Consider the following 16032-nt stretch of genomic DNA (forward strand, 5'->3'; position numbering starts at 1 on the left):
AGCAGACCAGTTAAACCAGAGAGGAGCAGACCAGTTAAACCAGAGAGGAGCAGACCAGTTAAACCAGAGAGGAGCAGACCAGTTAAACCAGAGAGGAGCAGACCAGTTAAACCAGAGAGGAGCAGACCAGTGAGAGTTAACCCAGAGAGGAGCAGACCAGTTAAACCAGAGAGGAGCAGACCAGTTAAACCAGAGAGGAGCAGACCAGTTAAAGTTAAACCAGAGAGGAGCAGACCAGTGAGAGTTAAACCAGAGAGGAGCAGACCAGTTAAAGTTAAACCAGAGAGGAGCAGACCAGTTAAACCAGAGAGGAGCAGACCAGTTAAAGTTAAACCAGAGAGGAGCAGACCAGTTAAACCAGAGAGGAGCAGACCAGTTAACCCAGAGAGGAGCAGACCAGTTAAACCAGAGAGGAGCAGACCAGTTAAACCAGAGAGGAGCAGACCAGTTAAACCAGAGAGGAGCAGACCAGTTAAACCAAAGAGGAGCAGACCAGTTAAACCAGAGAGGAGCAGACCAGTTAAACCAGAGAGGAGCAGACCAGTTAGTTAAACCAGAGAGGAGCAGACCAGTTAAACCAGAGAGGAGCAGACCAGTTAACCCAGAGAGGAGCAGACCAGTTAAACCAGAGAGGAGCAGACCAGTTAACCCAGAGAGGAGCAGACCAGTTAAACCAGAGAGGAGCAGACCAGTTAAACCAGAGAGGAGCAGACCAGTTAAACCAAAGAGGAGCAGACCAGTTAAACCAGAGAGGAGCAGACCAGTGGGAGTTAACCCAGAGAGGAGCAGACCAGTTAAACCAGAGAGGAGCAGACCAGTTAAACCAGAGAGGAGCAGACCAGTTAAACCAGAGAGGAGCAGACCAGTTAAACCAGAGAGGAGCAGACCAGTGGGAGTTAACCCAGAGAGGAGCAGACCAGTTAAACCAGAGAGGAGCAGACCAGTTAAACCAGAGAGGAGCAGACCAGTGGGAGTTAACCCAGAGAGGAGCAGACCAGTTAAACCAGAGAGGAGCAGACCAGTTAAACCAGAGAGGAGCAGACCAGTTAAACCAGAGAGGAGCAGACCAGTTAAACCAGAGAGGAGCAGACCAGTGGGAGTTAACCCAGAGAGGAGCAGACCAGTTAAACCAGAGAGGAGCAGACCAGTTAAACCAGAGAGGAGCAGACCAGTTAACCCAGAGAGGAGCAGACCAGTTAACCCAGAGAGGAGCAGACCAGTTAACCCAGAGAGGAGCAGACCAGTTAAACCAGAGAGGAGCAGACCAGTTAAACCAGAGAGGAGCAGACCAGTTAACCCAGAGAGGAGCAGACCAGTTAAACCAGAGAGGAGCAGACCAGTTAACCCAGAGAGGAGCAGACCAGTTAAACCAGAGAGGAGCAGACCAGTTAAACCAGAGAGGAGCAGACCAGTTAAACCAGAGAGGAGCAGACCAGTTAACCCAGAGAGGAGCAGACCAGTTAAACCAGAGAGGAGCAGACCAGTTAAACCAGAGAGGAGCAGACCAGTTAAACCAGAGAGGAGCAGACCAGTTAAACCAGAGAGGAGCAGACCAGTTAAACCAGAGAGGAGCAGACCAGTTAAACCAGAGAGGAGCAGACCAGTTAACCCAGAGAGGAGCAGACCAGTTAAACCAGAGAGGAGCAGACCAGTTAAACCAGAGAGGAGCAGACCAGTTAAACCAGAGAGGAGCAGACCAGTTAAACCAGAGAGGAGCAGACCAGTTAACCCAGAGAGGAGCAGACCAGTTAAACCAGAGAGGAGCAGACCAGTTAAACCAGAGAGGAGCAGACCAGTTAAACCAGAGAGGAGCAGACCAGTGACTCCTGCAGGCTGTAGGGAGGTTAACTGGCTCCTCCTGCTGGTGGTTTGGAGATTCTCACATTCTCTGATCACTGATTCACCATAAAGAGGAAATAAAGCTTATTAATCACGTCAACTCTCCTCCACCTCCTCCTCCTCCTCCTCCTCCTCCTCCTCCTCCTCCTCCTCCTCCTCCTCCTCCTCTCTCCTCCTCCTCCTCCTCCTCCTCTCCTCCTGCTCCTCCTCCTCCTGCCTCTCCTCCTCCTCCTCCTCCTCCTCCTCCTCCTCCTCCTCCTCCTCCTCAGGTTTCATAGACTTCATCGTGGAGCCGACCTTCAGCGTGCTGATCGACACCACGGAGAAGGTGATTGGTCCTCTGATCGAGGAGGACAGGAAGGCCAGAGAGACGGGGAACATGGTGTCCAGGTACCAGCTGCTGCTGATGGCATAGATGGTCTATGAGAGGCTGGGTCACTATGGAAACATAATAATCACTAATCAATTATTAAACACAATTAATCATTCTTCTTATTGTTATTGCTTTTTGTCCTTTTTTTAAATAACAATTTTGTTTACACTGTTTCTCTGTTTTGTTTTAATTATGTAAAGTGTCTTTCAGGACCTTTTATTATTATTATTATTATTATTATTATTATTATTAATAATAATAATAATAATAATAATAATAATAATAATAATGATAACCTTAAAAACATTTATTCTTTTATTCAACGCCAAAAAATTAAGCTGTTAACTTTTTTGAACATTAAATATTTTCCAACTGCACAATTTTAACAAAACAAAACACAACAAAAAAATGTCAAAAAATTATGAATAAAAATAAATTAGATCAACATTCCACAACCTAGTGAAACTACTAAACATTTATTCATTATATGAAAAACATCATAAATAACACTAAATTAGACCAAAATGAACTAGCTCAACATACCACATCCCTAATGAAAACTACTAAACATGTAATTAATATCTGAAAAATAATAAATAAAAATACATTAAACTAATAAATAACTAAAAATGAACTAATCAAACTAATAAAAGAAAATAAATTAGATCAGGTTTTAGTGCCACAACCTACTGACAACAATTAAAATTATATCGTCAACATTTGCATTATGTACTATTTTATTTTTGAAATATTCAAGACAATGAATTGTTTTCTATTTGTCGTGTTTTAATGACCTTGTCACATGGCAGCTCGAGTTAACTCTGTTAACTCTGGTAACCAGTGGCGGGTCTAGACCAGTTCTACTGGGGGCCCAGCAGGGGCCAGTGTTTAATCAGAGGGCACATTAAAAAACAGCAAAGATGATATTTGAGCATTCAAAACCTTTATTTTAGCTAATTGAAAAATATCATTCAAGTATATTTGGAAGACAGAAATACATTGATTGAAACAATGAGACAGACTCACCAACAATAACAGTTATTTTTGTACGACAATGACATTTCTCATTTTTGTGCTTTTATTTTGAAAGTGCAGGACAGTGAGAATTATCTGTATATATATATATATATATATATACACACACACACACAAGCTTTTATTGCACAATTAAACTATTATACAATGTTCACATTCTGGATTCCTTTTGTCTACAATGAGATATTGTTTCAACAAAAAATAGGTCAGAATTGTTCCGACGTTCATTGTTCATCATTATAAATTGACCATTTTATTATTAATTAGACACAGGGGCCACAGCAGGGGCCAAAGGCTTCTCCACAGGGCCGTGGCCCCTGGAGGCCCCTGGAGGCCCCTGGAGGCCCCGGAGGCCCCCGGAGGCCCCTGGAGGCCCCTGGTTAGAACCACCACTGCTGTTAACTCTGTTATATTCAGCAGTTACAGTGTTTCCATGGAGTGCCTGTGACTCTGTCCCAGCCTGACAGGAAGTGGCTCGGTCACGGTGGAGTCGGTGCAGAGGCACAGCAGCGGGCGCCATGGCAGGAGTGATGACGGACAGCTGGACTTCTCCCTGACGGCCATCGACCTGCCGGCCATGAAGACTCACCTGTCAGGTGTCATCGCCAGCAACAAGGACCGATGGAAAGAGCTGTCTGTTCATGGTACAGTACTGAGAGACTGCATCAGTTATCTTCTCTAGTTTATCTTCCAGCAGGTTTTCATCTGGAACAACAAATATATATATATACATATATATATATATACATATATATATATATGTATCCAGAGATTAAAACCAATAAAAACACAGAATAAAGCAGTTTCACCTTAAAAATGGATGTTTCTCTGCAGTATTTGGCTCATCTGCTGAGAAAATACGTTGTGAGGGATACAATGATAATCTATTTTAATGCAGAAATGTAGCATATGATACGATGTTAGCATGCAAAACACTAAAGATGGTAAACATGTTGACTATGCCTGAAAACATCAGTTTGTCCCTGAGAGCATTTTAACAGGATGATGCTACTGCTGAGGCTAAAGTTCTGCTGAGCATCTTCCTCTTCCCTTTTATCATCTATCATAAAGTTCATAAATCACCAGTTCCCTGTTATATATACACTGGAAGACATGTGATTGTTTATCAGAGTTGCATTCCTAAATTTCATCCTTCATCGATTTAATGTTAGTATGCACTAACAGCTTTACTTAGAAACGAAGCCCTGTCTCATGCAGTGTGATAAACTTCAGCAGATCTTCTCCACCATGTCTACTGCTGCCATGTGATTGGCTGATTAGATATTAGTACATAATAAAGGTCTTGGAGTGTATATGCTGTGGGGAGGATTGTGAGTAAGCATGCTGGTTTACATGCTGCAGATCTGAGTGGCTATAGTAGGACGACCTGGTACTTTTGGCATACTGTGTATTGGGACATACTATTTTTCTGTCAAACTAAACAGGATGGTGATATGAGAACGAACAGAGAGTTTCCTGTGACTGAAATGTTCCCGTGTTGTCACAGAGCTAGCCAATAAAGAGCAAGAAGAAGAACGAAGAGAGGCGGAGTCTAAAATCAGCTCAGACGACACATCACACGCCTCACCTGGTCGCAGTGAACCTGATGGACAGACCTCTGACCAATCACAGAGCTCAGAGGGCCCGCCTCCTGATGACAGACAGGAAGCTGACCAGTCACCTGCCCACCTCACCTGGAACGGTACCAACATCACATTTACACAACAACATTTTCCTGAACTGTTGAGGCGAATACGTTCTCCACAGAGAAACGTGTTCTTCTTCTGGTCTAGACAGGAACAAAGTGAGTTCTGGCCCAAACATTTATACTTCACCAAGAACTCCACAGGCCCCTCCCACTGCAGCACACGGCACACTCAAACTCAAACTCAAACTCAAATTCAAATTCAAATTTCTGACCAATCGTACAAGCTGCAAGAACAGGATGACATCATTGTGTTCTTGCAGCTTGTGCGAGCTGGGAGAGAGAGCACATTTCTCTGTTCTTGACACGTGATCTGGGCAGAACGTTTTCTTGTCTGGTGTCTGAAAACTATTGTGCACAAATTTGAATTTGAATGAGAATCTGAATCTGCCGTGTGCTGCAGTGGGAGGGGCCTGAGGACTCCCAGGAGTTCTGGTGAAGTATGAAAAGTCCTGAACTTATTAGTATGAATGGCCAGAACTGACTTTGTTCTTGTTCTTGTCACCTTGAGAAAACAAACACACGTCTCTGTTCCTGTGAGTGTGTGTTAGTCCTAACTGACCGTGAGCTCACCTGTCTGTTACCTGCTGCAGGTGAGGGGCCGGGGAAGGAGAAGGAGGATGAAGAAGTGCCTGAAAACGCCTGATGAACTCCGTGGTGAACTCCCCACCGTGTCTGATCACCAGGAGGTGGACTGGTGACGACGAGGGTTCGGACTCTTCTGTTTAAAACACAGCAGCTGACTCAGGGGCCCTCGGAGGCCCCCAAAGGGCCCCTTAACCTTATGTTTACAACCGACCATGAAAATACAACATTCAAAGTGACGACATTCACCTGGTAACGGCTTCTTAGCAGCTTCACGGTCTATTCACTGTGGTGAAAATGTTTTATGGTTTTATTAGAGGCTCAGAAAAACAAATGGGAAAAAAAAATCTAATTTTGATTGAAAATACAGACAAACAACGAGTTTCTGTTTATTATGTGGAGGAATGAGGAACGGAGCTGTTAAGAAGCAGTTCTGGAGGTTATTTATGGATGAAGCTGAGCTCAGCGGTAGGTGTGTTGTTATATGCCTCTTATGTTAGGAGTGAAGAGTGATTTCTGCTCTGTTCTCTGTTCTGGGTTTATTTTTTGTGTGTGTTTCAAGCCACGCCCCAATAAATGATGTCAAAAAGAGTAATCGATAGATCTGTCAGGAGACGGGAGCTGTTATTATATTATATTATGTTATGATAGCTTTAGGTCATGGATGTACAATAAGAACTGGAGCAGGGAAATCCCTCTGCAGCCCAGATGAAGCATTGTTTGTGAAACTGTAACAGGTCTCCACACATAGACACAGACAACCATTCTAACTCTCATTCACTCCTACGGGCAATTTAGAGTCACCAATTAAACTAACCTGCATGTCTCTGGACTGTGGGAGGAAGCTGGACCTGCAGAGAACCAAACCCTCCATCTCCACAGCCACGACACCACCATGGAGCCTCCAACTGCAACAAAAAGCTCAACTATGACGATATCTATATCATTAATATTCAATTCACCAGTCTAAAGTGGTTTCAAAGGCTGTGAGGTCATCACAATGCGACGGTTATAGGATATAGATTAGTTATAGAGTGGGGACATGTGGGGAACTCTACTGCATAACAAAGCAAGAAGCAACAAAACTTTTTTAGCATATCTGCTAGGCGAGCAGTTCTCATTGGACTGATTGGGACGTTTTTGGGTCTGCATCCAGTTCTTCTAATACATCCATGATTCAGGTCCAGACCATCAACTGTATATCAGGATGGAAGGCCTGACAGCTGGGTGCCCCCTGCTGGAGGGCTGCAGTATAGGAGGTAAACCCTGCCTGCTCCATGTTCTCTAATGACCTAACCAAGATGGCAGCACCTGTATTTGGATATTTTGGCTTCATTTTTGTACAGTGGGAGGAAGGGGAGACACATCATCCATTTTCATATAAAGTGTATGATGCAGACTGAAATATGTGGAACTCTGTCCAGCAGCATCATCACATATGACCAAATACATGCTGCTAAACTAATGATGTTCCCATCAGCCTCAGCTGCACTTTGTGCTTAGAAGTAGTCTGCAAATATTAGCATGCTAACACCTCAAACCAAAGCTGGTGTATATGGTAAACACTGTACCTGCTACACATCATGTAAGCTTTACTACTATGATATGTTAGCATTGCAGCTCAAAGCACTCACAGAGCTGCTAGCATAGCTGTAGACTCTTAGCGTTGATGTTATCGTCATGTGATACTTCGTGTTCTAGGATAGAAGGTAAATGTACAATCCTAAATCTGTGTTCAGACTGAACGCAGAAAAACTTTCAGAGACGATGCAAAGACACAAAGTCACTCTAGTTGGAGAGTGATATAAAAAATTACAAAAAAACAACAAACTGCACTCAGAAGGTGTTTAAATGTGACTTAGAGGAGCGACCACCTATTAACACACGGTCGGATTCTAGAAATCTCTTGTTGTATTTGCATGAATTTGACTGCTGGAGTGTTTTTGCATTCCATGTTCAAATGACCAATATACAGTGCTAGCTGAGGCTATCAGCTGTTAGTTAGCAATAAATACACATGTCTCGGGGTGTGTGTGTGTGTGTGTGTGTGTGTTCTTGTACTTCATACATAGTGAGGACCAGAACATGTTTTTAACCAACAGAGTGAGGACATTTTTGCAAAGTGAGGACATTTCGGCCGGTCCTCACTACTTTAAAGGCTTTTTTGAGATTTCAGACTTTGTTTTAAGGGTTAAAGGTTACATGATAATGATAATTAACTGAAACTGTATTGTGTGGTTACAAAACTAACTAAAATTAAAGTGAAAATGTCCTTAGTTTTCGTCCTTTTTCATACATAATGAAGATGGATACGGCAAAGGAAAAAATAATAACAGAATAATTTTAATCTCCAATCCAAAGATAGAAGTACAAGTGTGTGTGTGTGTGTGTGTGTGTGTGTGTGCAGATTTAGGCCAAACAGTTTCAAAAAGTGTCTCAGCAGCGTGGTGCCATAGTGATGTTTGTATAGTAGCTGGTGCACGGACCAGACTGCAGCAGACATTCTCTGATTCCCTGTAAAGCCGCTCAGTACAGCATGAAGCCAAAATATATTAGTTATTATTATTATTATTACTATTATTATTAATAGACTGTCTGAATAAAAATGTCCCGGATCTTCTGCTGCTCTTCTGCATCTTTGCAAGGAGGGTAGAAGAAGGAGAAGTTAGAGTCAAATGACGTCATATTCTTGGGGTACAAAACATGCAAAGTCAAATCTGGCATCAACAGGTGGAGCACAACTACAGAACACCTTCAATCTGTCAAGAACACAACAGGAACACTGGGTGGAACCGTCTGCTGTGACCCTCTAACATCGCAGCTCCACTTAACCTTTGCATGTGTTGAAGCCCAAGAATATGACGTGATTTGAGCCTGTCTCCTCCTCCTTCAGCCTCCTCCATCTATTGGGTCCATGGGGCAGCAATAAAACAAGTTCATCTTACAGCTTCTAGAGTTTCCACATGTTATCAGTCAGAATGGATCAAGTTCTAACAGTGATAGAGTCAAATGATCTGCTGATTTACAGATGTTTCTTTAAGTCTGTGGGAAAAGTCTTTCTTGGCCCATTTGCATTATGTGATGGAGCCGGAAACTGTAATCACACCATTTCTCTGCTAGATCAAACTTGCATGAAAGCCCAACACTGTTCTTGGAGGCTTGGCTATTCTGCACATGTGGAAGGAGGCTGAGGTTCAGTATGGACCTGGGATGGTTAATGAACAGAGGATAGGACCAGAACTAATCTGGTTTCCAGGATGTTTTACATGTAATAACTGTTCATCACAGACGGCTAGCTAGCTAGCTAGCTCATTCCACAGAGCTCTCATGCTACACTGGCTGCAGGAATCAGCTGCACAAGTCATCTGGTGATCTTTCCTCCACTGTGATGAGTGTGAGGATGAAGATTTAGGTTGTAAAATGTAACTTATTTAGCAGCTGGCTAGACTTCAACTGATGTATTTGTTCCACTGAGTCCTGTCTCATAACTCATAACATAAGCAGATGAAATGTTTATTAAATGTAACTGACCCAGCCTGTAGCTGTTGTGACATCACTTATTGGGGCGTGGCCAGAGATTTGAACCCACAGAGAGCAAATCAGAAGCAGCAGCCGTGAATCTATTGATTTCTTACCTTTAAATAGAAAAGACACATCAGAGTTTACATGTTAACCACTTTATATCAGGTTGGTTTTTTTTTTTTACAACATGGGTCATGTTGTTGTACTTCTGGCCGATATACCCATGGGCTAGCTTAACACTGTACTCTTCACCATCATTGTATAAACGTGCACTAGAGCACTCCAGTGGAAACAGATTTACAGCAGCAAGGTAACGCAATCGTGATTGTCAGAAAAAAAAAGAAAAAACCCAGAATGTTCCTTTAAGTGGACAGATGCTCAGAGATCAGAGCGTTTCTGTTGGCTATAAACTATGTTACTGTCACTTCTCCTGCCTGTGAATAAAGTATCACCGTGGTGACAAGGGCAACAGAAACACCAGTTTCTATAGCAACGGCAAATGACCTGCAGGGCAGAGCCAAGAAGAACACTTCGCACGTCTATTTCACGAGACAGGTGCGTAGGAGAGCGACAACAAGATCAGAAGTTGCAAACAAACTCCCACACACTGTCTAACTCGCAAAAATATGTTTATTTGTGACATTTCAGAGAACTGAAACGTCCCAAAAAATGTAAACGCCGCAAATAAATCTGCAGGTTAGACAGCGTGCAGCAGTTTGTCTGAAACTGAAGGGTGGAGCCAACATGGCCGACACTTAAGACTTTTTAGATCCTCTGAGAACTGTATTAGTTAATGCAATGTGTGCTATAGTCATCGTGTGCTCTTTGGCTCTGTGTGTGTGTGTGTTTGAGAATCTGAGTGTGTGTGTGAATGTGTGTGTGAGCGTGGGTGCACTGTATACTGTACAGCTGTTTTCTGTATTATTGTATTAAACATTCAGAACTATAGACCCCTTCTGTTGTCCTTTATTCAAGGCTTATTTCTTGCATATGATGTTCATTGTGATATTTTATGAACTACAGCATCAATGCATCTTAACACACCAGCAACAGTCTTCTTTTAATAAATATAACTCTTTGCAAAAATGGTTGAATTTTTCAGAACAGCACTTGAAGGAAATGGTGAGTAACTAAACTAGCAAACATAGTACGGATAGTTATGTAAAGGGCCTGAAACATATACAAAATAAGCTGGTGAATGTATGGTAGGTAAGTTAAGCATGTATAAAAAAAAGTTTTATAGATAGAATGAGTCCACACTGTTCATGTCGAGTGGCAGGTGGCAGGGAGAGTTTGGTCAACAGGCATGAAGGAGAGAACACACATCAGATACTGACCTCAACCAAGTGGCCAAAAATAAAATAGAATTTGGATAAACCACCTATAAATATGGATAAACTAGAAGGGATATTGAGACTATTTAATCATTTAAAAACAGTTGACATTAGGGTGTTTATAATGTGCTGGGCCTTCATTGAGTGGCTGCACTGTTAATACTCACCACCAGAGGGCAACAGAGAGTTACTGTCACCACAAACACAGTTGATACATGATGGACAATATTTATTTTATGTCTCTTACTTTTATTTAGACTTTCAGTTATTTACAACCATGCAACACACACACACACACACACACATACACACACACACACACACACACACACACACATATGTATATCACATTAAACAGTGTGAGATATGGATGCAAAATAAGCTTCAACTGATCAGTGTTGCAAATATAGAGTTGTTGGAAAAATATTGGAAAAATATTGGAAATGCAAACACACACTTAAAAGATTTCTTTTATAAAAGTGTGCTAGCACATCCTCAGCACTGGAGAAAGGTCTCGCTGCACCCGTTATCATTCGCTATAGGTGAGTATTTCTTTAAAGTCCAATCAAGTCTATTTGGAGCTGCAATGTTGGAGGCCTACAGATACAGGGCTAGAAATAAAAGAAGGGTTTTTGCTCAAGGGCTCTTTAGGTCCTCTCTGCCTGACAGAACCGAGGTGTTATATGTTTATGAGGTTCTTATGAAGCTTATAGGTAAGTGCAGTATAGATTTTACTATGAATATGTTATACGTGAAATGACACCAAATGGCCTTTCTTTAACTTCCTTGGCGAACACAAGAAAAGGCAAAAGTCAACACCGTTCCTTTCTTTTCAGTCCGCTTTTACTTCAAAGAATCCCCTGAAATAAAGATGACAGACATGAAACATGAAGAGAACATGAAACAAAGGCACACTGGCAGTCAAAAGTTTTTATTCATGAAATCAGTTACAAGAAAAATATAGCAGACATTGACAAGGGTAGAAATAGTCATTTTGACCTGTACAAATGTCCAACTTTACCTCTAGATACCCAGCTAGCGTGACTTCCACTCATTGGACCACCACCTGTGAAAACAGAAGTAAACAATGTTATTTGAAATAATGTAACATAACTTTTGCACTTCAAGTTTATAGCTCAACAACAAAACTACCTAACTTCCAACAGTTACGTGCATTTACTTTACTTTTAAAACTTTTTTTTTTAAAAACACCTAACTATGTACTTGTTTGACCTGACCTGAAGGAAGTATTTTTGTTGTCTTAACCCAACAAAACTGTGACAGTTTCACAACACTTGCGTGTTTAAAACAATGACCGTATTTGAGGGTAGGAACAGTCAACACATGAGCTTATGTGCTTTGGAGGACTTGTTTGTTGTAGAAAACTGAGCTGAAGAAGCTACAAGAACGCCCTCACCACTTCCAAATGGCTCCCGGTACAATACCGCATCCACTACAAGAACCTCCTCCTCACCTACAAAGCTCTCCACAACCTAGCACCACTTACCTCTGCGACTCCTTCAAGAATACTCTCCCTCCCGCTCCCTCCGCTCATATTATTATATGACTATTAATCACCCCACATCACGCCTCAGTACCATGGGGGCCCGATCCTTCAGCTGCTCAGCACCCAGGCTCTGGAGCTCCCTCCCCCCACACATCAGACAGTCTGAGACCATCACAACCTTCAAGTCACAACTCAAAACTCACCTGTTCAAACTGGCATACACTCTGTAACTGGACACTACTTCACTTGATTTTATCACACTGTCTTGTTTTTATCACACTGTCTTGTTTTTACCATGCTGTCTTGTTTTTAAAGACGTTTAAGATTTTAGACTTTGTAAGGTGACCTTGGGTGACATGAAAGGCGCCTCTAAATTAAATGTATTATTATTATTATAATTATCATCATGAATTTCACCCGAAGTCACTTGATTAGTTGTCTGTTTCAATCTGTGAGACTCTGCTTTTATTTAAGATCATAATTAGCCCATTTGCAGGATTAAACATGATCAATTTCAGAATAAGTGAGGGTGTCACTCATTTGTTCCAGTGATTAATGGCCGCCTGACTCAGCAGAACGTCCCAAACGTGTGTGACTAACTGAGTCTCGCTCTCAGTTCGGAGGGTCAAAGTACTGGGTGACAGCAGCAGCAGCCGGGGAAGTCCGGCCAAACTCATTATAATTAAGACCGTAATTGTGATTGACAGTGTTTTCTAGCAGACCCAGGCCTGTGTCAGCAGCTGCTGCAGAAAGCTTCACCTTTGCCAACTTAATTTATTCAAAGTGGCACGGCCCTGATCGAAGGCTTGGCCTCAGACGACTTCTCTTACTAAATCTTCTATTTACTGTATGTACTCTGGAATACTCGCTTCTGACATGTTGATTGATTTTATTGATTCAAGTGTGGAAATTTGGCTAATGAAGCAGCAGATAGCGATACAGCTTATAAAGCAAAAGACAACACAAGCACTCAGTTGCCACTTTATTAGGTACAGCTATCTGAAATTGATGCAGTTTAATACAACAGTGCTGCAGTAAATCCTCCGTCATGAAGGTTATAATGTTCAGGTTGTAAAGTTCAGATACCCCCGGAAGCCTGGCCGAGACAGCAGCAGGTTAAAAGTTACAACAATAAGACAGACAGTGCATCATGACAAGAAAAGACAATAAAACATGGACCTACAAGCAAGCCAGACAACATAGTAAAATACGCATGGACAGTACAAGATCATGACATCATAAAAAACAAGTGCAAAGGCGATACGAGTCTGCTTCAGATCTCTCCAGAGTTTTTTTTAAAGGATGTGAGCGTAATAAGGTCCTGCAGATTGAGACTCTGGAGCAGATTCCAGGATGAGGGAGCCTGATACATAAAAGCCTGTTTACCGGGTACGGTGCGGACTTTGGGAACAGTCAACCGGTATGTGTTGTTGGAACGAAGACTGTAGGTGCTGTGGGTCCTGATAATGTAGGTGATATTGGTCCTGATAATGTAGTCACACAGGTATGTGGGGAGTAAACCCAGAATGGCCTTATAAAGAAACAATGCCAGTGAGTTAACCTGCGAGTCACTCAACCCGGCATATAAGGAGCAGTGATGTGTGGGAGCTTTGCAGCCTGTAACAAACCTCAAGGCACCATGATGGGACACAGTATCAAGGGACTAAAGACAATGTACAGGGGCATGAATATACAACAGATCACCGTAGTCAAGCACAGGGAGGAAGGTAGCAGAAACTAGTTTTTTCTTGCAGCAAAGGAGAAATATGACTTGTTCCTGAAGAAGAAGCCCAGCTTCATTTTTAGCTTTTTGATGAGCCTCTCAATGTGGGTTTTAAAAGTTAGGCGGTCATCAATTAAAATTCCCAAGAACTTATAATGTGTAACCAACTCGATCTGGTTTCCCTGCAATGAAAATATGCTGGGTGGAGGATCATATAAGTTTATTTTTAGAGACATTTAAAACAAGTTTCAGGTCAATCAGTTGGGATTCCAAAAGATTAAAAGCTGTCCGCAAATAGTCAAAGGCTTGAATAAGAGTTGAACCAAAGTAATATAAAATCGTATCATCGGCATAGAAATGAAATTTGGCATTGGGAACATTTCAACCCAGCACATCAACATAGATACTGAATAAAATTGGACCCAAGACCGAGCCCTGAGGAACACCAGCAGAGACATTTAAAATACTGGAAGAGCAGCCACCATGGTAGACACATTGACACCTGTTGGACAGATAATTTGCAAACCAACCAACAGCTTGTTGGGACAACCCAATGTCTGACAAACGTTTTCCCAAGATGTGATGGTCCACTGTGTCAAAAGCCTTGGAAAGGTCAACAAAGAGAGCTGTGCAAAAGTTTTTATGATCCAGTGACTCTAAAATGTCATTTGTGACCTTAAGGGAAGCTGTAATGGTGCTGTGCTGTTTCCTGAGTCCAGACTGATATGGAGAGAGAATGTTATTTGTATACAGGAAGTCCTTTAACTGATCATTGACAAGCCTTTCAAGGACCTTGGACAAAATGCACAACTTGGAAATCGGTCTATAGTTGTTAAGGGAGGTGGGATCTCCCCTTTAGGTAGAGGGAGGACGTGAGCGGTATTCCAGATTTTAGGATTTTTTGTTGTTGTAAGAGTGAGGTTAAAATATGTTGGAGGGGTTTAGCAATAATATTAGCTGCTAATTTTAAAGAATAGGGTTCCAATTTATCTGGGCCGGCAGATTTTGTGGAGTCAAGTGATATCAGAGCGAGAGAGAATTTACTGCTATGGAGTCTGTTTTATGATGTTTCTTGCCGAAATGCACCATTGGGAGTCACAGTTAATGTATACCTTCAATTTATATTTTGTACCTTTGACATTTTACCAAAGAACTAAATATTCTGTAACACAGTTTTTAATCTTTTTCAGTGATTTAATGCCGATCTAAGTAGAACAAGTACTCCAACTGTGAGTCACGTGACATTTTTTATTGTAAATAAATTAACTTTTACTTCCATAACCATGGGAAGTTAAAAATGATAAATAACATTAATGACAGCTGAATGACAATTACACCTAGGGTTGTGGACCTGGGACCACAATACGCAGAAATATGAAAATGTATTTTAATTCTTGAAATATTTGAATGTTTTACACCTGACTAACCCCGGAGGTCACATGTCCTGTTATAACTGTTTGATCATGGCAGTGGCAGAACATTCCCTCTGAAATGAAAATACTACAACTTTAAATGACTCTTTATTTGTCCCCAAGAAATAAATCAGAAAAAAAGAGTGTCAGCTTTATAACAGCGATCAAAGAGAAATGCCCCCAAAGCCACATTCAAGCAACAGGCTGAATATCGACTGCGTAACGCCTGGACAGTCACGCCGAGGCAGAAAGGATCCTTCTGAAGCTCGTGCAGCTCCAGTGAGCAAACATCTTTCCTCTGAAAGGGCCTTTCCCTCTCCAATCTGTGATTAAATGGTTTCAGCAGAAGAGCAAAGTTAGAAAAGCCCTTTGTCAAACTGAAATCCCTTTATTTTGGACAAAAGCTGTGAAGTAGCTGGAGCACAAAGGCGGCTTGTGTGATCTCCTTCAAAATCTCAAAGTGGTGATGCAACACAATAGGAAGATGTACCTGCAGCACTGTTTGATATTCTCTCCACGAACATCTGAACAACCGGCCCTTCACATGGGGAGGATTTTCCTTTTGTTGATGTTGGATATATACCATCCAAGAAATTCATACTTTGTTGGACACAAGATGAGTGAAACATGTTTTGTACAGCCTGCAGGTCACAGCAGGTCACATGATTCTCCATCTGCATATGTACTTACTGGTCTGAAGGGGCACTAACTAAAAGTATTATCTTTTCAAGTTTAACCAGGTTTCAAAGTTCCTTTTATTGTTATCGCACAACACAGGGTTGCACAGTGAACTTCAGTCCCTTTATACCACACACAAAAACAACAACAATGTAAACATAGTGCATTCTTGTATTACATATTGACCTCCACCATGGAGGACATGTTTCTGTTTGTCTGCAGGATTACATACGTCCACTGGGCTTTTGATGACTGGTGCTATAGTCCAAAATGTGATATATATATATATATATATATATTTTTTTATTTTTTTTTTATT

At 41.7% G+C, this 16032-nt stretch overlaps 1 protein-coding gene across 1 annotated transcript in view; it reads left to right on the forward strand.

Annotated features, from left to right (window-relative positions):
• pde1a (phosphodiesterase 1A, calmodulin-dependent) overlaps nucleotides 1–10007 on the forward strand; it is a 40904-nt gene extending 30897 nt beyond the window's left edge. Inside the window, exons 13-16 of the mRNA XM_059342639.1 lie at nucleotides 2109–2229; nucleotides 3707–3891; nucleotides 4755–4949; nucleotides 5546–10007. Coding sequence (XP_059198622.1) covers nucleotides 2109–2229; nucleotides 3707–3891; nucleotides 4755–4949; nucleotides 5546–5598 — 554 coding nt within the window. The 3' untranslated portion in view covers nucleotides 5599–10007. The remainder of the gene's footprint in view (nucleotides 1–2108; nucleotides 2230–3706; nucleotides 3892–4754; nucleotides 4950–5545) is intronic.
• Nucleotides 10008–16032: the final 6025 nt, after the last annotated feature.

This window comes from Centropristis striata, chromosome 10 (genome assembly GCF_030273125.1).
Source record: "Centropristis striata isolate RG_2023a ecotype Rhode Island chromosome 10, C.striata_1.0, whole genome shotgun sequence".
NCBI classification, from domain to species: domain Eukaryota; kingdom Metazoa; phylum Chordata; class Actinopteri; order Perciformes; family Serranidae; genus Centropristis; species Centropristis striata.